We start from the raw sequence: 27,761 nt of genomic DNA, 5'->3' as shown, positions 1-27,761 counted from the left end.
CGTTCCTTCTTGCGTACGGTCGTTTAGTTTTTACGTTGATTTGTAGTTAAAAGATTGTTAGCGCTTAATGTTCTTCTGCATCTCTTCCAACAAACTAAACCCCTCTAGATATTGCCAATGAGATAACCGACCTTTGGAGATTTACCCAGGATTACATGGATCTGTCAATGGAGACGTAATGGTTAAAACTACCTCTGCTAATGCCGGTTTGCAATTCAGCCAGCAAGGCTGAAAGTGATTTGTCGATGTGTGTACCTCTCTTTTTCACTATAAAGAAACCCCTGGGGAAAAGCTCCTAAATCACCTTATGAATGAGGTCTTCGAATTTTCTAGTTAAGACCGAAGTTATTGATCATGTTTTAAAGCGGGGAAAAAAAGGTTACCACGGGACCAAACCGCGCGTGCTTCTTCGACTGTCGAGTTTGTCTACAGCGCAGCACTAACATAAGCCTCACATTTTTGTCGTGAAAGGGTGACAGGTATAGCATAATTTGCCCTTAGAGTCTGTTGGAACTTGCTTCTAAAGTTAGCATTCCTTGTTTGTACTCTGGAAATGAACGAGTTAAACGCCTTGGGCAGGCAGCAGAGATCAGGTGTGGCTGGTGTTGTTGCAAGAACGCGCACAGTTCAGTCATATCCTGGACGAAAAGCAGCGAGGCAGGGACTGCGAGACTGAAAATGGCTGAGACGGTCCTAAGCGCGCAGGGTCTCCCCAAAAGCTCGAGTGCAAGAGACCTTCAGACCACCGTCGGCACCAGCGCATCCGCCGAGCAAGAAGTGACCCCTGCTGGCAGCCAAGAAGGCAACACCGAGAACAAAAATGCAACCAGTCCTAAACCTGACGTGACCCACGACCCAGCCGCAGCTGTGGGCTCCAACCCCGCTGCTGACGCCCCGTCCGAGACGAATGGCCATGCAGAGGTCCCTGGGCCCGACGAAGGAAAGACGGAAGATGAGGACGCAGTCCTGTGCGACTTCTGCCTAGAAGAGAAAGTCCGGGCCACTAGGTCGTGCTTGACTTGCATGGTTAACTACTGCGAGAGTCACCTGCGGCCTCACGTGGAGAACATCAAGCTGAAGTCCCACCGGCTGGTGAAGCCCGTGCGCGACGCCGACCTGCGCACCTGCGACGCGCACAACAAGCTGCTCCGGTGGTTCTGCCAGGACGACCTCATGTGTGCCTGTGAGGAGTGCGTGGCCGAGCAGCACTCGGGACACGCGGCCGTCCCATGCGCCGAAGCCCGGAAGCTGAAAGAGGTAGGGTTGGGTCACTAGGGATGTTTTGACTTTCACTCAAAAGCGAATATGGAATAATGTAATGCGGTCGGTGCAAAGAAACTGACAAGTAGCCACTGACACCTATTGAAAGGTGACCCTCCACATCCAAGGTCTCGCTCCGTCCGCATATTTGAGGGGCTTTGACATACATACGTTCTATGCCCTTCCTCCATAACTTCATTTTTGGAAGGGCGCGGGGACTGAGAAAATGCTGCTTTGAGTCTGAGTACTGTGCTGCTGCATGGGCCTTGTCAAATTCACTGACGCCCAGTCTGTGCTTAATTTGTAATTAAAATACGTGCCGGTGCTCAAAGCCCTCCTCCTAAACACGCGGCTGCTGCAATTAAATCTGCGAGCACGGAATCCTGAAGCCACCTCGGCCCTCTTCAATCCATATTAAGCCACTTACTGCCCCTACAGCTTTCTCCCTTTGTGGCGCTTTTTCGTTTTTCCTTCCTCCGTCTTTTCCACGTGTGTCTTTTGCTCGCAGCAAATGCTGGAGACAGAAGAATAAGCCCCGGGCCCCGGCCCTCAAAAATAAGTGCCTGTGTTTAGCACTGGAAACAACAAGCACAAATTAAGCACTGCGCCCAGTGTGGAAAGCCATAGTGTTGAAGGGTAATCTGTAGTCGGAGGGCCTGTGCTCTGTCTTTGGGGAGGATGTGAGAGTTGGGCAACTGAAGGGGCGAACTAACAGAACGAGCGCAGAGGTGGAGATGGAAAAGGCGGGGGATTAAAGACAGAGAGGAAAAGAAAGAGGAAGTGGTGGGCCCAAGTTTTCCGAATTCGCTCTTGACTAGCCCATTCATCTCTCGTTTTGTCTTGCATTCCCGTCGCGCGTAGATAATTATAAACTCAGAACTACAAGTACCAGTGTACAAAGAAAAATCCGGACTGGATGATAGTTTCATACCTGAAATCAAGATATTGTTCAGTACTGTGTCAAAGGGAGTTAGCATTAGAACTAGAAGCAGGCCAAGGCAGTGCGTGCTCCTAGTGTCAGAGGGAGGTAGGTAGTGATCAAGAGGAAGGCTGGGTGAGGCAGAGGAGGTTGAGTGGAGAAGAGTCCCGAGGCTGCCTTAAGTTAGATTTGAATAGCTAACCCAGTCTCAGTTTTCCTTCTGTATTTTGGAATTTGTAATTTTGCATTTCCAGATGTACGCAGCTACTTGAACGAGGAAGCAAATAAAAACAGGAGTGAGTGAACGAACTAATACGTAACACTATGCAAGGAGTGAGTCAACTAACTAATACGTAACACTGGGCAGTGGGCAAGGAGTGAGTCAACTAACTAATAATTAACACTGGGCAACTTAAAATGTATGACGGTAGGAATGACTGCAAGGGAATGAGGTGGGAGGGAAGATGGAGAGAATGCAGGAGAGGGAGGAGGGTAAATGAGGACGATGGGTCCAGAAAGCGGGTGGAGATAGGAAGGAAGAAGCAGATGACAAGGAGGAGTGGAGGCGTGAGCGGAAAGTAAGTAAGAGAAACTGAGGGCTGGACAGAGAAAGGCAACTCCCATGGTCAGGATGGGGAGAGATGCAGGGCGAAAGCCTTACGGGACATAGAGGAAACAGTAGGTAAGGTGAGGAGAAAGTCTATAAACAGGAATCTGAAGTTGTCATGTTGTGATGTAAGGAGATTATCCAGTGCATATTTTCCTTTGAATGTTAACATTTGTAGTTTACATTTGATGTTAGAAATACTCAATTACAATTACCCCAATGCAATTGAAAATACGAGTACATAACTGGCGTGTCAAGTTGAATTCTCCGAGTAGAGGGTGGGATGGAATGTGCCGAGCGCAGATATGGAACCTCCTAAAAAAGCAGCGCATGTCAGAGGAAGGCTCCGGAACTGAACACACACCTCTAGATGTGAGGCGTCCGGTGTGCTGTCCTGACACGGCTATCCTTGCCTTCCTCTGCATCGTAACACTCCTCTCGGACTCCATGCACCCCTGTCCTATTGTTTTTCCTATTTAGCTCATTCGTTATGGGATCTCCATGATGCTGAAAGATAAAGGGTGCCATCTCTACTCTTCCATGCACTGCAACTGCTCAACGCATGTGACCGATCCTGCATTGTCTCCCTTGCGTATCAAGGCTGTAATAGTACCTAATGCAAGCTAGGGAAGTTTCAACCAATCTCTGGTTGGGTAGTTAAATAAAACCATCATCGGAGAGCAGAGGGGCACTCGTACATCTAGCCTTCAAAGTCACTGCACCCGCTGCACTCTTGATAATTATGTCCCTGCTATTGACGTCCCTGCATGTACCTGTTGTCTCACCGCAAGCGTGAACACACTTTTTCACTTTAAGTCAAAATGATTGCCTTTGTCAGTTAGTGCTCTTCTCGTTTTATTTTGAAACAGTTTGATATGGGCTCACTTTCAAGCTCTGTTTCTAAATTACTTTAACCCATTAGGAAACCAATGATGACAAAAGTGACTGTGATTGTCTGATAGTCGTGGATTACATCTGCCTTTGTCTTACATCTCCATAACTGGACGGTGACTTCAGTGGATAACCTTTGTTCTGATGCTTTGCCTGGTACCACTGAAGCAAATAATTCGATATTTTCCTAAGTGTGCATTTCTAAATGTTCTTAATGTGCCTCGGTTTATACACAATTGACACTTAAGGACTGCACGTCGGGATGGGATGGTTTGTTCTCGATGAGTGGGTATTTATATTCGAGTACCCAAAAATACTCTTTATTTTACCTTTTTAAACTAGATGCATCTTTTCTTTTAGATCGTGATGCGTGTTATATTTTGCTGTATTGTGTGACTGGCAGAGCGCCTCCTAACCCCGAGCAGGTGCAAAGAACATTCTCAGAACAGTAAACTCCTTGAAAAATGCAATTTGTTCGGAGTTATCTGCCCCATTAAGCAATAGCTATGGGCCAGAAGTCAGACACCGCCAGCAGTATAAACCATTGCAGTAATTCAGAACTATGTAAATTAAATAGATATGTTTTTACTTTTGTACACTTATCAGTTGGTCTTAATTATTGTAAAGTGCTGTTAAATAAACCTATTGAAGGGACTACTGTGAACCCACTAAAAGCTACATTGACTACAGAGTGCCAGGCTACACCCTTCTGCATGAGCTCGTGTGAGCAGCTCGCTGCTCCGAACTGAACGGGCCACTGCGCTACCCCGACTCTACACCCACCTGCTCAACTGTGAAGTCAGCAGGAGAGGTAAGGGTCTTGGGTTAAAGTTAGGACTGTAGAAGTATTTGTTTCATGTCAACACTAATATTGGGAATGAGAAGTGGCCCTTTCCAAGAACATCAGAGAACTCCCCTCCTTAATAAAGAAAATTATGATTATAGGCGTACTGACACAGTCATTGTCTGTCTCCGGGACTGAGGTCAAGTGTGCACGCCGGATCACATTACCAGGCTTGCCAAGCATCTGGTATGCTACCTCTTTCACTCTCTTCCCTGGCCTGAAACCAAAGCCTTGTCTTCCGCCTTAGTAGATTGAAGTCACAGGAGAGGCATTATTAACTCTGAAAACCTTAACCCAGCTCACCAACAAAACGTCAGAAATTGGCAAAGTTAGCCTCGATGGGGGTGAAGAGCATCAAAAAAGAGCAAAGGCCCAGTCACTGCAGCAGACAGTAGAGGGAAAGTTGCGATTACCCAGCCGAGGGCATGTGCTGGCCCATGATGTGTGTTGTGGTACTGTAGCTAGGATGACACCCCCTCCCCCCCATCAAAAACGTGCAGCTCGGACGAGGAGCTGGGAAAGCAGTGGGTTTGACACCAACATACCCACCAAAGCTGGTCACAGGAACCCCAGCAAAAGAGTGCTAAAGGGCATGTGCTGGAATTGGCTGGCACCATATGAACTGTCCTATTGTGATTGGGGCTTTGTACAAAAAAGGAGGCGTAAGAGTCATAAGCCTAACGTTTGGCAAAGCCTGCCCTCACTAACCAATCAAGAAGAGAGTTGCAGTGCAACAGAGGAGGTGGGAACCTCAGACTTCTGAGCCACTGCAACGGCAGGAGGTCCAGAAGGCGGAGGGGAAGTGATTAAACTTTCCGGTAGAAATAACCCTGATGGAGGGGGGTAGTCTTTGAACTAAAGATCCTTGGGATGCCAGACAGTAGAGCCTACTGGTGTAAAATTAAGGAAGGATGAGAACAACCACAGAGCAGCAGTAGCACTTGCAGCAAAGAAACCTGGGATGGACTAGTACAGCAAAACAGGTGGATACCAATTTAATGATGGAATATGCAAGGTACAAGGCTATTTTTCCAACAAGGACTTTGGCCGCAATTGATCATTTTCTAACATACTTGCTTATTGATACTGCAAAATCAAATATATGTTTTTGCCTGCCCATGAGAGGGCGATGAGGATTTATATCAACTAAGCTACGGCCAATTATTCTCGAACAAACAACTCTGCATAGTTCATGGGAGTCGGGTTGGTGGGGTCCAAAAGGGGGCCGAGTGGTACAAGGGAGCAGGTGAAAGGAGTGACCCTTCTTCTTGCCCCATCTTTTAGAACAATTCAGAGATGATGGTTCTGCCAAGTGGTCTACCTCGGCCCTCCCAGAAGTCAGTAATAGAGCCCCACAAACTCAAACCTTGTGCTCACATACCTAGCCCCTTTACAGTGTACGATGGAGCACAAGGTCATTGCAGTCCTTGAGGACGAGGGGGCAACAAAGTTGACCCTCAATGTCTTTTTTTTGTTCTTGGTTCAGTGTTCTAAGCAAGTTATATACTACTTATGAGGTCTTCGAGACCCAGTAATCTGTCTCTCTTGACTCGCTGCACACTGTTCTTCGGTATGAAGTCCATGTATTGAACGACTGCGGAGAGGTAAAAATTAGATTTTTGTGGTGATTATTCTTAATTACAAAGTATCTTGGTGCATTGAGATGGGAGAATAAAAAGATGCCTCCAACGTGCTGGGGCGTTTTCCTTTTCAGCAAACTGTTGTTGAGTGATGAGCCCGCCTTTTAGTACTTTCGAGGGACATTGTTTGCTCCGGACAGTATTATGCAGGTTAGTTTATTCAGGTTTCATTCCTTTGTAGCTCATTATTCTCCGGCATTTTGCATAATTGTGCAGTTTTAACTTTGGGTATCCTCGCCAGGAATTGTTCTCCTGGCACGCCACTCTGGGGCGCCCTTAAACATTATACCAAGGAGCATTATTTCACCTGTTGCCGTTTTCATTAAGTATTATTTCCGTGACACGTTTCTCTGTTGCTATTATGTTTTGTCGTGGTAGTCTGAAGCGATTACTATTGCTGGGAAAGTATTCTAAGGATGTATTAATGGCGCAGCATTCTGGGACCTTCTTCACCTGTAATTGTAATATTAATGTCTTTATCAAAGTGTTACTATTTTGTTGTATTTCTTCCTGCCGTGAGCTTCCCTGGTGCTTGATTCTTCTGCTGAAGTTTTCACCAATGGGAGAATTACAAATGTTTGTGGAGGAGGACGGGGATACAACGTTGCAATTGCGTGCACTGTACAAACTTTGGTAAAGGTCATGTTTGCATGCAGATGTCAAAACACGCACAAGGTAGCATCACTCACACGCTTTAAATGAGAATTCAAAAGAATGCAAGTGTTAGATTTGAGTCCCATATACTTTTGAGTTCCCAAACTACCCAAAAGAAGGCCCGGTGCATGCTATTAGGGTGATCTATTGTGCATCATTGTGTTACTGAATCAGAAACATAGCGCTAGAATGCAGGGGTGAGGAGGTAGAAGGCGCTCAGACCTGCTCACTTCCGTCATGTATATACAAGGAAAAGTATGGTTTTTGATAGTGAGCCCACTTGACATCTTCATGGCACACAGTTGTGGGTAAGCACCCGGAATTGTTTGTGAATTGCAGCACTTGGACGTTCATTATTTTAGCACAGTGTTTTAAAGGACACAACTTTTCTGCCACTATCTGTACGTGAGGAAGTACTGTGAGGGTTAAATGTTTCTGAAGTATTTTTTCAGTAAATGACGCCGCTTTTCTAATGAACACACTTTCACCCTTGTACTACATGACTGATCCCTACTATTTTTTTCTGAAGCATAAAAACACTTTTGCTCGATACCCGCTGTCTCTACAGTGCATAATCAATTGGATAAAGGCTTACAATTACTTTTGAGGCATAAATATAGCAGCAAAGGCTGATGGAAAAATTACCATCCGAAGAGCCCAAATGTTTAAAGATTCTAGATCACTGTGAAGGCTAGAGAAATTGAATGAAAGGAACTCTGTTTTTCATTTAAACACTAAAAATGTGCTTTTGAAATGCACGTAATGGCTGGATTCACTCAAATTAATTCGACTGTCCGATATACCCTCAAACCGGCTTTAAATTAGCTTCTGAAACCATCAGAGATTTCAACAGAGAGCTTGGTAGTCCAGTGGATTAATGCATCTGATGCAGATCATGGGGTTAGATACCACCATGTTATGAAATTTGTGATATCTGATAGTCCCTATTGTTTACTGTACTATGAAGCTACAAGCGTTTGACAGAAATACCTATGTGAAACCAAACTATTTGTAAAATAATCTTAAAATACGATTTTTTAAAGATTGCAATAAAACCGTAATTCGCTTTCTCTCCTACACCCCGTTTGATCTTTGTGAAATCTGTATTGTTTTGCGCAATTTAGTTGGAGAAATGTGAATGTAAAAAGGTATCTTTGATCCTTTTTTTCAGTTTTCATTATTGTCAAAATATATTGTTTTGACAATTCACTGTGGTGAAATGTGCTTTTAAGGCCTGCTGGACATGTTTGACTCTGCTTTCTTCGACTTGAAGAATGTAGTTCTCTGTTGGAATTCCTCCTATACCCAGTGGGGCACAGTACCTTGAGTTACTATAGCCATATGAGGGGGTGCAAGGCACATGCTTAGGAAGGCCTTCACCAGCTTGAGGTCATTAAATGGACAGACCTAGCTAATTTGATCCTGTGACATGGAAACAACTTCACTGTGATAGCACCTGAGCATTCCCCGGGTCTTAAAACCTGAAGTTTAACAAAATAAATATACATCATGACATGCCAGCACTCGTTCTCGCAGTACTCCTCTGGCGATGGCTGCTTCGATTGTCAACACCTCTCAGGTAGGCAAGGAGCTCACCCAGTACTTAATTTGTGCTCGTTGTTGAGTACTGGCACTTATTTTTGAGGGCCGGGACTTATTCTTCTGCCTCAAGAATTTTCGGCGAGCAAAAGACACATATGGGAAAGACGGAGGAAGAGAAAAACGAAAAAGCGTCACAAAGGGAGAAAGTAGTAGCTCTAGAGTGAGCTGAAGGGGCAGGGAGTGTCTTTATAAGGAATGAAGAGGCCCGAGATGGCCTCAGGATTACGCTGCCTCAGTATTCCGTATCCCCACATTTAATTGCAGCAGCCGCGTGTTTAAGAGGAGGGCTTTGGGCACCGCACGTTTTTATTGACAAATTAAGCACTGAGCTCACCTTTTTCCCCACTTCGTGTTGGGTGTCTCAGACACTCCTAGTTATTACATGTGTTCTTCAGTGTTGTTCTGTATCTGCACCAATTATACTTTCCATAATAGAAAAATAGGGGCTGTTCATATGTGACTGCAGGAAACATTTTTCACATTGAAAACACAAGACATACATTTGACTGTTTTTTGTGGAGTTCGCTGAAGTGAGGGTGTTTTCTTGTAGCTGGTAGGTTGTAGTGACGGTCCACTGATGGCAACGGAGTGGTAATGGATTCAGCAGATCCTTGTCATGGGTTTACTACAGGATGTTTGACCTATGAAGGTGGTACTTAATTGGGGGTCCTCATTCTAAAACAGATTTAAAAAAATACAACACCCTCCCTGATGTTTCTAAAATCCACTCCAACCCAAACCCCCTCTTTTTAGGTCTGGTGTTAGCCAAAACCTTTCGATTTTACTAACATTGTTAATATAATATATTAACGTATGTGTGCTTCAGTCAACCCTAATGAATGTGTGCTTCAGTCAACCCTTTTCACCCATTGGTCCTTTACTGTGTCACTCAAAATGTATTCTACCCATTAAAATATATAGCATGGGGCACTGGTCAACCCACTTCAGCCTTTGGCCAACTTCACTGTGACTGACAGTATTCTGCCCTTTCACAAGGAGTAGATTTTATGAACAAAGTTGATCCCATAAGTGCCATGGACTTCTATGGCAATTTATGATTTTTGAGACCAAAATTGTTTTTGGATTTAATTCAGTGTTTTTATTTTCTTCAGAATTTTGAGGGTCCAACATCTTCTCCAACAATAATGTTTTATTAAAACCATGATAGTGCAACTATTGATGGCCAATGCCAGACCTATTGTCTTTGCCAATGCTTGCTTGATGTGCGTCCTCCACTTCTTTTCTCATGGCATCTGTTTTTTTTTTTTTTTTTCTTTTGTGCAATAGCTTAGGTTGATAAATAGCCTGAGCAGCTAGAGTTCTGTTCAAATGGATTTGCAGTTTATTTTCTTGTTTGCCATGATTGTCCTTCTGGTAAATCAACTGTGTCTGCACATGGTCCCAGCACAGTTATACAAAGTGAAGTTGTGGTGTGCCAGTGAGGAAGAGATATTCACCCACCAACAACTGAAGCTATAATTTAAATAGCCGAACATGGGACATATTTAAAATATGTGAAATGCATCTTTTGCAGGGGCGGCTCCTTCTCTATGGCAGGGGAACATCGCTACCCCCCTTTCGCCCCCCGGCAGTAGCAGCTGCAAAACCTTTATAGTAAAAACATAATAAACAATGTTTATTATGCTTTTACTATAAAAGGGGTGGGGTCACGGGTGTGACAGAGTGCGCATGTATGTTTGGTATCGCCCTTAATCAGCCAGGCTGACACATGTCCCAGGATGCTTGTTTCCGGTCCAGGGAGGAACTGGCCTGGCAGTTTGGGATGGACTCTTCCCATGGGGAACAGGGTCAAGACTGATCTGTATATGGCTTTGTCCAAACTGGGGTGGTGTGGTGAGAAAAGGAATTGATGGATTATACCCAGATCTGTGACTGGGGTGAATGTTTGATTGGTTCCGCGTTCCATCCATCATTTGTGTTTATTTGTTTTTGTTGGCCTAAGTACACTGGTTATGCCCAGATGTGGGTCCTGGACACACTATGCCTCTGGATTCAAGCTAGTGTGGCTATTGAAGGGTAATACACTAAAAACAGTCCCAGGATGCTTGTTTCCAGTCCAAGGAGGACCTAGCTTGGCAGCCCATGGGGAACAAGGTCAAGACTGATTTGCTTATGACTGGGTCCAAACTTCAGTGGCATAGTGAGCAAAAAAATTTATAGATTAAACCCTAATATGTGACTAGGAGAGAATGTTTGATTGGTTCTATATTCCATCTATCATTTGTGTTTGTTTGAAAAGCCAGCATTCTCTACACTAGAGAACCACATTCAAAAATGTCTGCCACCTTCCTGAAGCTTGTCAGTATGGTCTCTGGTGTCTAAAGTGCTATAATGGATGGTGCTGCAGTGTAAAGCTCCAGTTCAGACGACCACCTGATGCACCGAAACACATGCAAATCTGAATTTGAAGGCAAGTAAGTGCTAGATATGATAGAGATGTATGGTAAATTTCACCCACCAAGTTAGTAGGGGGTAATTTATTGCCTGTCCAGCAAATGATCCAGGCTACCTTAGACCAAGAACCCGATGAGGATCTTCCTCAGCCTCACAAGTAGTACAGGGAATTTGTAAAGTGGCTGAGGAGCACTGCTGCACCTTTTTACTGAATTAACTTCTGACAATCACCTAAGCTTCTTAATTGGCCGTTGCCTGCCCTAGTCGGGTGAAGAACTCACAGTATATACCCGCAGTTCAGAACTTGGCAAAGGTGTCTCAACTGATCATGATTAACAAGGTCAATCTATGCCATTCATTCATAGATACTTGCTATTGAGGGCATAGTGGGAGATCAATATAGAAAGGGAGCTGGAAAAACGTAGGCATTCATTTCTAGTATACATTTCACAATTAAAACAGACCACCCTGCTTAGAGGTGGCTAATGCAGATACAAGGATAACATCCAAAATTGTTGACAGCTGCTCCTTTAGCCTCCACTATAATGAGTTTAGGATAAACATGCCTCAGCCCCATGCTCTTGGTTTAATTGAAACTCTGGTGTGTTCTTTTTCCACAACACACCTTCCCAGTATTTGAAATGTATCACACTGCAGAGACTCTAGAATCGAGGTGTCTCAGAATAGATTAATAAAACTAGCTAGCCCTCATCACTAACAGCAGACTAGTTTGCTCTTTAAAATACCTTGTGCAGAGCAATACCGGTAGTGACATCGAACCTACTCGGGGGCAGTCTGCATGAACAGAAAGAAGGTCTTGCTCATGACCATTTATATAAAGGGTGAACAAAAAGGGCATCCCTGGTCAACAACGGTAAGCCCCCTTTGCACCTCCTTGCCCACCCTGACCAATTTTGCACCAACAATGCCCAGAGACAAGGGATTGTGATCACTGAAGGGACTATGACTATTATGATGATTGGAAATATACATAAACAGGGTGGCTGAGATGAATATATGATCTATAATAGTTCTGCAACCCGCTCTTTAAATGTCAGTGCAATATCTGGGGTCAGGGAGTTCACCAGTTTCTCTAGAGCAAAAAACTGTTTGTGGGAATCCAAAATAGATGTGAGCTCTAATCTCCCCCTGTTATGAACCAAGTGGAACCTCTCGTTCACTGTGCATTTGGAGACCATCGCCCCTGTAACTAGGGGGCAGTCACATAAATGGACATTAAAATCACCCACAATTACAATCAACTCCCTCTTGGGACCCAATTTTGGTAGTGAATCCAAAACAGATTGCTGCACATGAGAACTGGGGGCCCCAAATTATCCAACCTGAGTGTTATAGAAGTTAATAAATACTAGTGGTGGAATACCCGGGACCACCAAGCTCGATCCTTGAAACACGCTCATGTCCCATTCAAGATCCTTAACAAACCCATATACTTCCTCGGCAATAGAAATAATCAAACCCACCCTTGCTCATCCTGCTCCTAAGGGAGTGGCTGGAGAGAAGAAGGTTTTATAGCCCACTATTAATACAAAAATAAATAAAAAAAAGTATTATGTACCTCCCAAGTTTCCTTAAGACAGACGATTTGGTAACCCCTTACAAATACATACCATGCTTGATCTTTAAACTTAGTGTATAGTCCAACAATATTCGATGACAGCAGCTTCAAACTCACCAGATTTGCCTCCAAATTGTTTACAGGGAAAGGTGCAATGATGGTAGGTGATGATATGGAGCCAGGAGGACTCACAGCCACAGGATTCAAGATTACTTAGTGAGACAAACCTATTTGAAAGACTTGGAGCGGGCGGACCCTTAGAGTCTAGGCAAGGGCTACCTTTGTGGTTCCTCCTATGCCGTACTAGAGTCCATGCAGGGTGACAAACTATTTCCAGCTTGTAAAAGTAGCCCAAAGGACTCATGGAAGCCCAGATATATCCGGAGATGAAAGGTTGATTAAAGTTAACCCCAACACTAGCCTCATCCCAACACTTCTTGTCCGCGCCCACACAGACCATCCTTCGAAGCATGATTATTGAATCGGAAATGCCCACCCCCACATTGAAAACTGTACCAATGTACAACCTTATTTTTCAGCTCTTTAAAGGGCTCTGGTGAAGAGTTAAGCCGTGGAGGAACATTCCCCAAAACCACCACAAACAGGGTGGCTGCTGGAGGCAAATTAAGAACCACCCGCTATTTAAGGAAGGGGTTAGGGGCACTACTTGAGATCCCAACCTGTTTCCAGGAGCCACTTGGGCTAAGGGGGCCTTTCTAGGGTATTCTGAATTTTGCGAGACACATCCTGGAGGAGGCAGGTCCTTCGAGAGGAGACTAGGGCAGTCAATTTGATCTGCATCAGAAGAGGCATATTTTTACTGGAGCTGTTACAGTGCGTACCTAACCCCCTGGGACACCCCCCTGAATAATTAGATTCTGCAATGGGGATACTTTATGTTCAGTCAAGGATAACCTAGCCAGGATGGGATCCAGTTCGTCACTAAGTAATTTCTGATGCTCTAACAAATCACTCTCATTAGGGAAGTCTGAGCCCCAAGGGCAGGGGCACTGCATCTCAGTTTGGACAGCCACACTAACTGACATTAACCTCTGGTTAGAAGCAACCACCCGCCTCCCACGTTTGCACCTGAGACTAGCGAGCGATCTACAGGGTGCAGGCTGTGGCTTTTGCTCTGCTGCCCCTGCTCCCCCTTTTCCCCAGAAAAAGATGCAGGTCCCTCCGGGGTGACCCCTGCCCCACGTCATCACTAGATACTCCCAGACCATCTGCATAAAATGGCGAGGCTGCAGCCCCTGGGGGGGGGGGGGGGGGGGAGGAAGACAAATGAAGGCCATCCATAGTAAGTGATAGCCTTCTTTCAGCCAGCTTGATCTCTTTAGAAACCACCCGTTCTGCCCCATTCAAAAAGCCCTTATTGGAAACTCGAGGAACAGTATGCAAGGTTGTAGCATTAGAAGTGTGTGTGCTTTTTGCTTCTCCATTGTTCGGACCAATCTCCAGGACATATTCTGCTCCCAACCCCATTTAACAACAAAAGATCAATCACTCAAAGATACTGAAAGAACAACTGCAGCTACTCCTCTGTGATGGGATTAAGGACCGCACACAGAGTTACCTGCAATTATTTGTCTGTGATTATAAGGGTCACCACTAGAGTCCCAATGGTACAAGAAATAAAAACACCCCGAGTCAATTTCTTTAGGAAACCACCCAAACAACAGGGTGCACTGAGGAGATAATCCTGTTCTTACAATCATGGGTCGTAGGAAAGTATCAAAAAAAGTCAGATGAGTTTAGGCAGCCAGCAAACTTCCAAGGCGCAGTCCAAAGTGGGTGGCCCGGCCCGCCTCTTCCTGATGCTAACAGGCCTTGGCTTTGCCCAGGTGCTGTCTGTGTGCGCATTCCGCTGAGCAGTAGCGGCGCTTTAAAGCCCGTCAACGCGGATGATGCAGAAAGCCCCTACTCCTCTGATATAAGGCTTATGAGAGAGGTAGTGACCCCTTCCCCCCCCCCCCCCCCCCCCCCCCCCAGCTTTCTGGTCCTTGGCAACAAACAGCAAACAGAAGTCAAGGCGATTTAAAGCACTTCAGAGTGGGTGAAGCAGAAAGCCCTTCTCTGATACAGGGTTTATGGGAGGGTAGTCCCCCTCTCAGGCCTCACTGCCCATGTCAACAAGCAGCAAACACACCCGCTTACAGGTCGTTTGCTAGTGCAGGCAGGCAAAATACGCATTCACTCTGCGGAGCTTGAAGTCTTTCTTGCATATAATAGGCACGCTTGCACCCTGCCCAAAGCTCCCAAAGTAGTTGTTCATGTTCTGGGTGAAGGGCGAATGCAAGGCTGTGTCGATCTTACATGACAGACTTGCTTAATAGCATGACTGCTGTAATAGGACTGCTGCTTTTGTGTGTGTGTGAGATCTTCAGTTTGCCTTAGGCTGTAGCTGAAGTCAGATTAAAAAGCAGCAGCACAGTAGCAAAATTGCAATTTCCTTTCTCTGTGTCACGCATTTGCATTGCACAAGTGTATGAAGGAGCAGTGAAGTCCTGGAGATGGGGGAAGGCTGAATACAATTTCGTAAAGGCAAAATTGATGTCTAAAAAGAAAAGTAATTCTAGGATGAGGTTGTTTTTTCCATATTTTATTAATTACATCATATTACCTTACATTAATATGGGATTCATTGCTTCAGGATTGTTTATAAAACCATTTGTGCTTTCCAGTTTTCAAATTCCACTATAATAGCAGAAGGGACCCAAAGCCTACATATGACATCCAGAGAATTCTATCATCAGTCGTTGATAGAGGTACAGTACCTTGCTTTGATCTTGATAACTCTGTTCAGTTCTGGCAGGCTGTAGTCCCATGCTACAGAGTGAAACATGCCAGACTTGATCGAACAGAGTTATTAAGCACATGGCTAGGTATTGTATATGGTGAAACGGAACATTGGTACTCGTACCAATGGGAGGAGTGCTTGCAATTGTTAAAAATGGTCTCAGATGCCTCAGAATGATTTCAAGCTCCCTCCCTGGAAACCCTATACATTAGGATTATTGATTTTTCTAATGCACAATTAGGTTTACTTTTAGTTTACCCTCCTCCCTGGGATGGAGTGGAGTTTTACGACCTGGTAGCCACCACCTTGAATTAGTCAATATTGGGAAAAACTTTTATCTTGGTTCTTGAAGATTTTCAGTAACCATTTGAAGACAAGTAATACTAGATCTGCAGACTTTTTTTCTCTTTCTAACTGTGTAACCCTATCCTCACCCACACTAAGCATCACATGTTAGATAGAGTCTCTTTAATACTTATTTTTGCCACACCATTCGTCCTTTTAGTGTTACGTGTACTGGCCATTTTTCTGTCCCTTTCTCTTGACCGTGTTTGCTTCCCTTAACAAAGGCTTTAATCTACCAGTATATTTAGTTTTATCATAAGTGGAAGGAGGTCTCGGCAGAATGTGTAGCTCCTTGATGATGTCCTGTAACTTCTTGATAGGGACTTTTCCCTAATCTTTTTTGGAGAACTATCATTTTCAGATTTGCTCTTGATTCAGTCGCTCTTTCAAGACCTGAAAACTATGACAGACCACAAACTGACTGGTTCCCCACAGCTCTTGGAATTGAAACAAGTCCTTTCAGTTCTAGTATTGTGACTATGCTTCATTATAGAAAAACAAATGGCAAATGCTGGCTTAGTGTTAAAATAAAGCTGCTGAGTCTGCCTTATCCCATGAAATTCTTAATATTCCAAATATGACTGCTGCAATGTTTCTATAGTAAGTGATCATAGGTACCCTCTAGAACAGATCTGTCCACCTCTGTTGAAAAATGCTACTCGACAGCAGAATTAATTAAGGAAAAAGCTCCAATGTAATGTCTACATTGGTGCTGCATAGAACCAACCTGACTACCTCACCTACTCTGGACTCCTTTTCTGTCAACCGACTAGCTTACTCAACCATTTCCCTTCACTTGGTTCAGACAATATTATTCTTTGGGGGAAATAATAGTAGGCCTCTAGGTCTTCTGTAGATACCTTCCTAGTCAAACTGAATCAAGGTCTTCTTTGATATTAGGATGTCATAAAGAACAGGGCCATCCTTAACACCTGTTTGCCACTGGAAAAAGTTTAGAACAATAAAAGTTTCCCAAGTAACTCCCCTGTTGAAAAAAACCTTCCTTAGACCTCGAAAGTTGTCTTTTAGATCATTTATCATCTTTCCCGCTTGTCTAAGCTTGTAAAAACAGCATTCTTTTTTAAGTCAATCACATAAGCTGCAACAACCATTTTCACTTGATGCACTATAGGAATGGTTTCAGCTGCCTCACTGAATGATTTGCGCTGCTCTGCTGATTTACATTTTCAGGCTGCTCTGATTTTACCTGATTTGTCTGCAGCTTTTGTCGCCGTGTAACATTAGATTCTGGTATCCAAGCAGACATCGGTGTTGAGGCTTTTGCTCTTATTTAGTTCTAAGACTTCTCATCAAATAGTTCCCAAGTCATTGCTGTATCTGCCTATGCACCTCTATTATATTGGTTAAACGTGGGATCTCTCAGGGCTCCATCTTGTCCCCACTACACTTTAATTTTTGTATGATCTCACTGGCCTACCTCATCCAGATGCCTTGCCCTTTTTATTTATGCAGCTGATATACAAATTATTCGATACATGACATGAGATGTTATCAGCTATGTCTCTGATTTACATGACTGCTTTACCAATGTCAAATGTTAGAAGCGCTTCAACCAACTAAAGTTTACTGGGAACAAAACTGAGACTTTGCTGTTTATCTGATTGGATGTATGACATTACAAGAAATGCATTTACCACGCATGCCTTTACCACCCATCCTTTATTATGCAATGCATTTACAATGTAATGATGTTACCATGCAAGTCTTTACCTCGTATATGCCAAAACCATGCATGCCTTTGCAACGAAATGGTAAGTATACAGCAGGTAAGTGAAACCCCTTTTTATATATATATATATATATATATGTGTGTGTCTATCTCTCTCTCTCTGTGTGTGTGTGTGTGTATATGTATATACATATATATATATATATATATATATTTTTTTTTTCCCTTATGGAGACCTAATCCCTAAAATAACCTCACTACCCTCACCCATCCCTAAACCCGAAAAACACCTTTACCTCCCAGTACCTTTACGCAACCCTAAATCCTAAAAGAGGTTGGGACCAAGGGGGTCAATGAATGAATCGAGTGAATAAGATTAGCTAAAGAACTGTACACCGATCCACTGACGTTCCAGTCTGGACTAGCTTTGTTGAGGTCTATTTTGCAAAGTGGCAGAAATTGGCTAGATATTATAAATTGGCCCACGATAAGAGATGATCATCCAACATTCTGTATAAATAGGCTAATTTTCCCCCTTTTACATTTTTCTAAACTTTTGGCTACTGTAACTTAAGGGGGAGTATTTTTAAATCAAACTGTTATGCTGCATTAACCTGGATTGCTTCTATTTAACCTTATTTTCAACAGGGAAGGTTACACAAACGAAAGCAACCTGTGTTTGGCTCAGCATTCTAAAATTGCTGTTGAAAGTATTTTAACCTTTAGCTGTGTAACACTGTTCCCGCTGAAGTCATTCATTTTAATATTATAGTTCTTATTTTGTTTTAATGGTTGTAACAAACGCTTGGATGGATTGCTACAAATCTGTTGACCACATCCTTCTGTTTTACTTTTGAAATAGTTTTAATTAACTGCGCAAGTGAAGATTTGACCATGACAAAAGATAAGGAGGAACATACAGGAGCAGAAAGACTGGCAGAGATTAGGGAAAAGACGGGAAGGTAAGAAAGAGAGAGGGAGAGAGACTGAAGAAAGAGAGTGAAGAGAAACAAAAGAGGAATGAGATAAGGGGGCATACAGTGAGACGGAGGTCAGGAAAGGTGTGAGCGACTGAATAATGAGGTGGCGCTTAGTAACTGTAGAGAGTGGAAATAGATGTCAAGAAGTGAAACCGGGTAGAAAGGTATATAGTGGAGGAAAGAGACAGCAGCGCTAGCAGACACAGCATGCAAAAAGAGAAATGAGAGAGGATTACCATGGAGGACATTGACAGGGGCTAGAAGTCGGACCTGTTTCCCATGACATTTTAAAAAAAATTTTAGGGAGCCATATCAAGTAATACTAACTTCTACTACTGCTGTGAAGTGTGTGGGAATTCCGAACTGGATTCATGCCAGTCACACGAAAAAGGTGACATGTCCAACTGATGAGGAAGTTGAGTTGCTGAAAGTACCGACAACAGAGAAGGAAGTCTCTGGGCCGGAGAGTGATCGAAGGGGAACTGAGACAGAAGGAGAGCCCGTTGAGGACGGCTTAGTCACTCCAGTAAGAGACGAAGGAGAAGAGTCCCAAGGGGCGACGGTGAGCCTATCTCAACTGAGGCACCAGGAGAGCCAAGTCAGAAGGAAGGTCTCCCAGAAGCAGACAAATATGGAAATGAGCTAGAGCCCCTGACAGACCCAGAAGGCAAAGGAGTTGAGACGGAAGAGAGTCAGAGTGTCCAGACTCCTGCTGAGCAAATTGCAGGTCCATCAAGAGAAAACAGCATAGAGTCAGAGGAGGGCGAAAGACTGCCACAAGAAAGATCAAAAGCCAGAGAGACACTGAAAGGAGATAAGTGGCCAGAGTTGCAAGTGACCAAGGGAAAAGTGGTTGTCGAAGATGCAAAAGAGGAAGAGGTCGATACAACAAGGAGAGAAGATCTAAGTGAAGGAGAGTTGCAAGGTGATCGCAAGTTGAAAAAAAAAAAAAGAGTAGCAAACAGAAGGTACGCAGGTCCTGAATGGGCGTATGCAACTTCAGCTGAATGGCAACAAGAGTTTCTGGCATTTTGTTTTGATCTAGAAGTCACAGGTCAGTACTTTGGCACCTGAGTCTGGCCAAAGAGACTGAGTTGACCTAAGAATTGAATTAAAGAAGAAAATTTGAGAAAAAAGACTGATAACTTACCGGATGTGACACTGTTAACCTGAATTGTCTTTTGAAAACTGATTTTGATAAGCTGCTAACCTGAATTGACAAGGATCCTGTGAGTAAATGTGAAAGCTGTAAATAATTGCTGAAGAAAGACTTTCGCTTGTTTCAATTTTGCTGGAAAAAAAAGAAAAAAGAAAGGAAAAAAAAAAGGTTTTAACCATCCTCTGTTGGTTGTTGTTTGAACTAGAAATACTTCACTTTCTGATTCTTTTACAGATCATGGCTAACACTAGTGATGATAATAGGGGAAGTAGGCGTAAATGTTTGGATGTCGTGTGTGTGATATTCATCATAGTTGTGATTGTGGGTATGCCATTAGTAGGTAAAAGCGGAACTAACAATACTACAATTCCTGAGACCGCCACTGCACTAACAGCTTGGGAGAGGTTTGAGCAGGATAGAAAATATTTGCATGAGGGGACTAACGCAAAAAGGGAATTATCAACTAATGTTTTCTATCACTTGCTGAGTGAGTATGTTGACGCTATGGATGCGAAAGATTGTTATGTGTGTACACAGATTCCTGTTTCAGTACAAGAGGGGATACCTATCACAGTTTGCCATTAACATATGGGAGAAGTTGTAGTCTGTTACTAACAAGATTCTATAACCAGGAAGAGATTCAATATTTTTATTCCAACCATGACCTTGTGTTTTCTTATGTGCCCATCATAGAGGATTTGAGTAGTGTAGCTAAGTACTATAGTATAAAATTAGTTAAGGGATTCTTTGAGGCAACATTAACAATTAGTACATCCTCTGCACACTGCAATAATTTGACATGTTTGCTTACACCCGTAGAGAAAAGCTTTTTAGATCACACGGAAGGTAGAAGAAGGGCATTGCAGGGGAAATTGGAGAAAGGATTGCAGCAGCGAGATTTTGCTAGTAGTGAGAGTTACAGTGTGGTTAGGGAACAGGGGAAGTTAGCTTTAGATACACTACACGTAGGCAAGCTTTGCACATTTAGACCAAAGTCATATTATGTCAATGTGTTTGTGGGAATGAGTGAATGTAAGCATGTGTTTTTGTTTCAGAGTAAGTGCACATTCATGTTAAATGGACAGGATCCAGCGATCCCTGGGATCTATTATATATGTGGACTTAATGTTCATTACCGTCTTCCAAAGGGATGGTATTTGGGGATAGTTTTCCCAAAGATATATCAACTAGAGGACTTGAAAAAGTTTCTGAAATTGTCTGAATTACATTGAAATAGACAGAAGAGAGAGACTGCTGCTGGTGTAGTAGGAGACATATTTGGGGCGATAATTCCTTCAGTGGGAGTTATCTTAAACTCCATAAATATTCGAAAGTTGTCTACTGTTGTGTATAACATGCTGACAAATTTTACAGGGGCTATACTCCTGATGGATACTGAACTTGCTGCAGAAAGGGCTATAACTCTTCAAAACATGCTTGCTTTAGACATTCTTTTAGCAAAAAAATGGCGGAATTTTTAAAGATGCTTAATGAGCGTCATTGTTGTGCTTACATACCTGACAATAGTAATGAGATTAGAAGTATGCTTACTAACGTAACTAGGGATAGTACAGATTTAAAGGAACTGAAGGAGCCAGGTGTTTGGAAAAAGGTTGGGAAAGGACTTGCTTCGGTGGGGAGTTGGTTGAGTAGTATTTGGCATGGGATATTGGCAAAAATAATACAGGGAATATTGATTGTCTTAGCTTGCTTGTTTGGATTATGGCTGCCATGTAAATTAAGTAAAAGAATAAATTTGAAACTGGTGAAAAATAATAAGAGGAGGGAAGAAAAAAAAAGGGAAAAATTATTCAGGGCAAAATCACAGGGGGAACGATTGAGAGAGGAAATTGAGATGAAGGAATTTTAGAATGTAAAATTCAAAGGGAAAGGTTTGTGTGATGACGAGTCATCAGAGGAGGGATTGTTGGAGTGTGTCTTTTAAAATTAATATCAACATGAAAAGCTTGCAACATACTGTGTAATGAAGCTGCATGGAGAATGCGTTAATGTAGAAAATTTATATACGCGTTTAAAATGTGCCCATGGGGAGTGGCCACCAATGTATACAAAGACTAATAAAACTTATTAATGATGAATTAATAATGTACTAATGTATGAATTTGTATTAGCATATCATAATTAGAGCTATGTATTTGGGTTTTGTTAACTAAATTACTAGGCCTTAGTTAGTAAGGGTCTGGGCCTAGCTGCCTGGTCTCATATTGAATTGTGTTTTTCTAACATGCGATGTGCTGCTTTCCTGAAGGACAGGAAGCTGTACTTTTCCAGAAGCTAGATATGTGTGTGTGTAGCTGTAGTAAATTATTTCTCATGGGACTTGACTTGCTGAAGGAGACATTCTTGCCGAATGCAACAGTGTAATTCGTAACAGGTGCAAGGCTGCCTAGACTAGAAGAAAAACAATGGGACTACTGACTGGAGCATAAAGTGTAACTTTTCTTACCTGACATTCCACCTGATGAAGACGTCAATTACAAGAGCCAATCAACTGCATGAGAGCTGTGTTTTGAGGAAAATTCTAGTAAGGTGTGTGGAGAATTATTGGACAGAGATAATGATGCACCAAAATTGATCCAATAGGAAATTAAGGGCTAGTTCGACTGTTTTGATATAACCGCAGGACCCGAGAGGAAATCCGCTATTATTATCCGTACTCAGCCATTATTGGGACACTTTTGCCATTATTCTGACATTCTGCCTTAAGCCATACTTTGCCATTGTTCTTTTGAGACTTTGCTGTTTATTCTTCTTGGTACTTTAACCATCCTCTATCTAAGTCCTTCCTGATACTTACTTCTCCTCCATATGAGGGAAGTGTCTTATTCTAGCTGTGCCATACTGAGACTTGCCCTGCCCTATCATTGGCGATGGTGAACCGACTGATGTCCTGAGGACGAAGACTGACGTTGATTGCTGATTCATTGGAGGGGTAAGTATCTGATGAAATTGTAATGGTCTGTTTGTCTTTTCTTTCTAGGTACCAACTGCTCTTTTGATAGAGGCCATAGTAAGAGGTTATCTAAATTTGTGTTGCTAAATTGTTTAGCATGAAGCCCAACATGCTGATCCTAATTCGAGGTTAGTTAGGGTGTTCACCAAAATCTAATGCAAATAGACAAATGATTGAATTCTTGCTTTGTTGAATCACGTATCATTGCAACTCGCTAAACTGTTTCTTACTAATGACATGTTCATGCTGGTAGGATATGCACAATACTCTGATAAATTGTGTTTTAATTACAAGTTTGAAGAGTTACTAATGAGATTGATTGCTAATGAGATTAACAGAGATGATATTAGATTGTAACAAATAGGGAAATAAATATTCTAACTCAACTAAATTGGTGTGGTTATTCATGACTGAAAGGTCATGGTGTGTTCGCTTTATTGACTTGTATTAATGTTATTGATTATCTAGTTGATTAGTTACTAAGAGATTGATTGGGTTATTGAGGTATTGATTGTGATGCCAGAAAGATACCTCGAACTGGGAAGTCTTTGAACGTGGTCAAAAGGTTCATCGGCCTAGGTGTGTCTCCTTGCAAGTTTACTTATCAAGGTGCTGACGCGCTATCAAATGCATGGCTGTTTCTTTGAAGCTGAGAGATACAATTGTGCACTCATTAAGCAACAAGAAATGCCAATTTGTAACTGGTGGAACCCTCTGGGCAAAGCTATTTTTTTGCTTTACTCTTCTGCTTTCCAGAGCCCTCTCCCCTAGCTGGAAGGCAGGCATGCATCATGGTGCCATCCTGAGAAAATCTGCAACCAGAGGATTCGCGAATAAGAAACAGTTGTTTTTCTTGGGTAAAATAATGATTTTTTACTGACTTATGCTCCTGGGGAATGTATAGCAGTATGCCGTCCCCCAACTTAGCCAAAGAAAAATGAGAGATTAACTCATTTTCATGGATTAAGTTGAAAACCGAGCAAACTTGTCTCCATGTGGTTATGAAGAGCTCAAAGACAAATGTTTTTCACAAATAAAATGGAAGATGCATAATAATTCATTATTATTCCTATATAGTCTATAGGTTGTGAAGTCTTGCACAAAATAAGAAATAAAAAGGTTACTCTTCCAAAGGGCGTAGTGTCCACCTATATCAATCTTTAAAGTACAGTAAAATGAGCATTAAAAATAGAGGAATGTGGCCAAGATCATGCCACAATATCTGTATGAGTCTAACACATTTATGAGCTTTTATTTGTACATGTGTTTTTAACACAAAATGTTTCCTTCTGAGAACATCGTATGATGCCTAATTGTCAAACTGCTAAAATCTATATTTATGCTGAAGTTGATCCTATAATATTTTAGCAATTTTGTAGTAATTCATACTCCTGGTGAGGCACAAAGGCACATGAACGGATGGGTAACATGCAACACAATACAGGAATGACAGCTGAATGATATACCAAATTCTTTGAGAACCCCAATGGTCAATATGAATTCTGCTGCTACCTGGGTGTTGATGAGTCTCGGATTCCTTTTAAGAGGGATGATTAATTGCACATATTGATGTTCAACTCGTGGAAGTGGCTACATAAAGAGACATCTCTTCATCTACTGTTGCAAATTATCAGGCCTACAATTCTCCTGGCAACAGTACAAGCAAGGCACCATTATTTGATGTTTCTACTGTATGCCATTGAGGTGCTAGTTCAGTGAAGGAAGTGTTGTCTTTTAAACAACACAGCTTCTCAAAGTTATTGGAAATTCATTCATTTTGCATGAGTAAATTACACTACACGGTGTTTAGCTTCCCCAGAGCACATCAAGAGAGTGGTGCAAGGAAGTTGTCCATGAACTCTGAGTCCCGAGGTACGTGGCTGAGTGAACTTCACTTCCAGTATGACTAGGTTGTTAGAAATGGGGACTCTACTTGACAATCGGTTTGCACCCTGCCCAAGTATGGACCCTCAATCTAGTCGGGATAAGGGAGATACTGAGCTTAGATAACTTCTGCTCACCCCCTTGGTAGCTTGGCATGAGCAGTCAGGTTTCTCAGAAGCAATGTGTAAAGCATTTGCACATAACATACAGTGAAAACACTACAAAAGGACACTACATCAGTTTTAGAAAAATAGCCAATATTTATCTGCGTAAAACAAGAACAAAATGAGAAAATTCCAACGTATAGTAATAAAGTTATGAATTTTGCATGAATTAACTTAAAAATCCAGTTCCTTGAAGTCGGTAGTTCCGTTTGGGACTATCGTGGCGTCGTGAACAATAAATCCAACAGTTCAGGCCAGCTACGGTGTCTGGAAGACCCTCAAACAGTACCTTGGAAATGCAGGGCGTTGTGATCCTCGCAATGAGATCTGGAGTGCAGTGCGGGGGTCAAAGGGCCTTGAAGTCTCACTTGTTGCAGATCGAACTCCGAGCTGATGAGATTCAGGAGCGCTTGTTTGGATGGTGTCGGGGCTGCAATGCAAAGCAGGACGATGAGACGTGCGGTGCCCACAGTTCACGGTGCAAGCAGCAGCTCTGTGGTTGTGTCCTGCGGCGGCGGTGAGACCAGGTTTGCGGTGTGAAGCGGGGTGGTGCAATGTGGAGTGTCTCCAGGTCACGGTGCAGGCAACGTAATCGTCATTGCTGAAGCGCTGTCATCGGTAGATCCAAGGCAGCTGTGCGGCATGGGTGGGCTTTGTGCGGCACCCACGGGTCGCAGTGCAGACAGGGGTGTCTGTTGGAGTCTGTGGAGCTGGCATTGGTGGACTGGGGCTGCGGTGCAGGACGGGATGATATTGTGTGTTGTGCACCTCATGAGTGGTGTCCTCTGGCCACAGTGCAGGCAGCAGCATCGGTGTCCGTGTGGAGCGGCATCTTGGGGATGCTAAGGCTGTTGTCTGAGCAAGGCGATGTGGACTGCAGGGCCCACAGGTCACGGTGCAAGCAGCAGCTCGGTGACGGCGTCAGGTGGTGGCGTCAGTGAAACTAGGGTTGTGATGTGACGAGGTGCACAGCTGTGTGTGGCACCGTCAGGTCATGGTGCAGTCAGCAGCATCGTTGACAACGTTGCAGTGTTTTTGTCTTCTGTTGCAGCACAAAACACACAGTTCCCAGTGCTCTAGGCAGATGAAGCTGAAGTCTTTGATATCCCCGAGGCTTCACAGCAGGCCAACCCAGCAAAGCGCACACAGCAAAGGAGCAGTACTCCTCCTTCAGCTCTTCAACTCTTCTCCCTAGCCGACATTCCTCTTGATCCAGAAGTGTTCTAAAAGTCTGGGGTTTTGGGTCCACTACTTATACCTCTTTCTGCCTTTTTGAAGTAGGCAAACTTCAAAGGAAAGTCTGTGTTGTTCACAAAATCCTGCCTTGCCCATGCCTGGCCCCAGGCACACTACAAGGTGTTAGACTGCATTGTGTGAGGACACCTTTCAGGTGTAAGTGTCTGTTCCTCCCCCTCCCATTCTAGCCAAGGAGACTCAAAAGGCTATGCAGGCTACACCCCAACTCCCTTTGTGTCACTGTCTAGAGGGAATTCACAACAGCCCAACTGTCAGTCTGACCCAGAGGTGGAATACACAAGCAGGTAGAGGCACAGAATGGTTAAGCAAGAAAATGCCCACTTAAAGTGACATTTTCAAACTGACAATCTAAAACCCAACGTCACCACAAGATGTACTTTTAAATTGTGAGTTCAGAGACCCCAAACTCCACATCTCTATCTGCTCCCAATGGGAAACTGTACTTAAAAGATATTTAAAGACGATCCCCATGTTAACCTATGAGAGGGATAGGCCTTGCAACAGTGAAAAACTAATTTGATAGTATGTCACTGTCAGGACATGTAAAACACAACAGTATATGTCATACCTTTAGCGTACACTGCACCCTACCCATGATGGTACCTAGGGCCTACTATAGGGGTGCCTTACATGTACAAAAAGGGAAGGTTCAGGCCTGGCAAGTAGGTACACTTGCCAGGTCGAATCGCAGTTTAAAACTGCACACACAGACACTGCAGTGGCAGGTCTGAGGCATGTTTACAGGGCTACTCATGTGGGTGGCACAATCAGTGCTGCAGGCTCACTAGTAGCATTTGATTTACAGGCACCTCTTGCGTGCTTTACTAGGGACTTACCAGTAAATCTAATATGCCAACCATGGATAAACCAATCACCAATACAGTCTACATAGGGAGCACTTGCACTTTAGCACTGATCTGCAGTGGTAAAGTGTGCAGAGACAATAAACCAGCAAAAACAAATCAGAAAAAAATAGGAAGAAGGCGGCGAAAAGGGCCATTTGAAAAAAACGGTGTTCTGTTATAAACCCAAGCAGTATCTCACTGACTATTTACCAATGCTTTGTGTTTTGCTTGCACATCGCGTTCACTGGTTCTTTGGTGTTTCCTCCACCCTTTACATACTCTCCCCATAGCTGCACCCATTTCAAGCGTACTTGTTAGGTGCATGATTTTTTTTTCTTTGTTCATTGCCATTTACCTAATCACCTCACTTCATAGTACCACCATTAACAGCACAATATATTGCGTTTCTCAATAAACAAGTCCTAACACTTTATGGAGTTTCTGTAACTTATATTGCACAACTGCTCTCCAAGCTACTACTTACAACAAAAACAGCTTAGTAATAATCATATATGTGACCCCAATGCATTTACCAATGATTGTTTGAGGCAGGTATTTCACCATTTAGAAAACAATCTGCAGGAATACGGATTTGCTCACTTTCCTCACTCTTCAGCTTGGTCAGGTATTATGCCACTCTTTTGGAGAGCTTTTTCCGACCGATAAATTATCTGTCGGATTCGCCATACAGCAGGCACATTTTCATCCATTTCTTTTGTTCATTACAATGGGTGACCTTTTGTTATAATCCTCTTCTAAAGCGGGTTGGATTCATTAAAAGTTTTAAGATAAGTATTTGCAGCTGTTTTTAACCCATTTCCCGTTTTTTACACGCAAAGCAATAACTGGCTAAAAGCGGATGGTGTGTTGGCAAATCAATTTGGGCTTGAGGGGGCACAACTTCTGATATGAGTGCAAACAGTGTTTGGGCCATTTTACCACTAATGCATGTGTCTAAATATCCTTGCTGTCACTTCCCTAAATATTGTAATTTTCTTTTACCTGATTTTGCTCCTAGTGAGTCGGCATTGTGTTAATTGCTGTTGTGGTTCTCCTGTGTTCCCAGATAATTGACCTACTTTCAATTCATTACAGCGTGTCCTGAGTTCTGTTTATTTTTAAATAGTCATTAGCACAATGTTGCAGTTTTAGTAGACTTTAACCTTTTGATCTCAAAAACTAAAAGCAAAGCTGAAAAGATAAATTGATAAAACTAAATGGTCAAAGTAAATTCCTCCGTGTAATTGGT

General features: G+C 43.0%; 1 protein-coding gene across 1 annotated transcript in view; it reads left to right on the top strand.

The window, feature by feature from the left end:
- The first annotated feature begins 588 nt into the window (after positions 1-588).
- The window catches only part of TRIM16 (tripartite motif containing 16), a 112,352-nt gene continuing 85,179 nt past the window's right edge, over positions 589-27,761 (top strand). Inside the window, exon 1 of the mRNA XM_069200347.1 lies at positions 589-1,257. Within this exon, the coding sequence (XP_069056448.1) occupies positions 679-1,257 (579 nt within the window). The 5' untranslated portion in view covers positions 589-678. The remainder of the gene's footprint in view (positions 1,258-27,761) is intronic.

Source organism: Pleurodeles waltl, chromosome 7 (genome assembly GCF_031143425.1).
Source record: "Pleurodeles waltl isolate 20211129_DDA chromosome 7, aPleWal1.hap1.20221129, whole genome shotgun sequence".
NCBI lineage: Eukaryota > Metazoa > Chordata > Amphibia > Caudata > Salamandridae > Pleurodeles > Pleurodeles waltl.
This window is presented reverse-complemented; position numbering and strand designations above follow the sequence as displayed.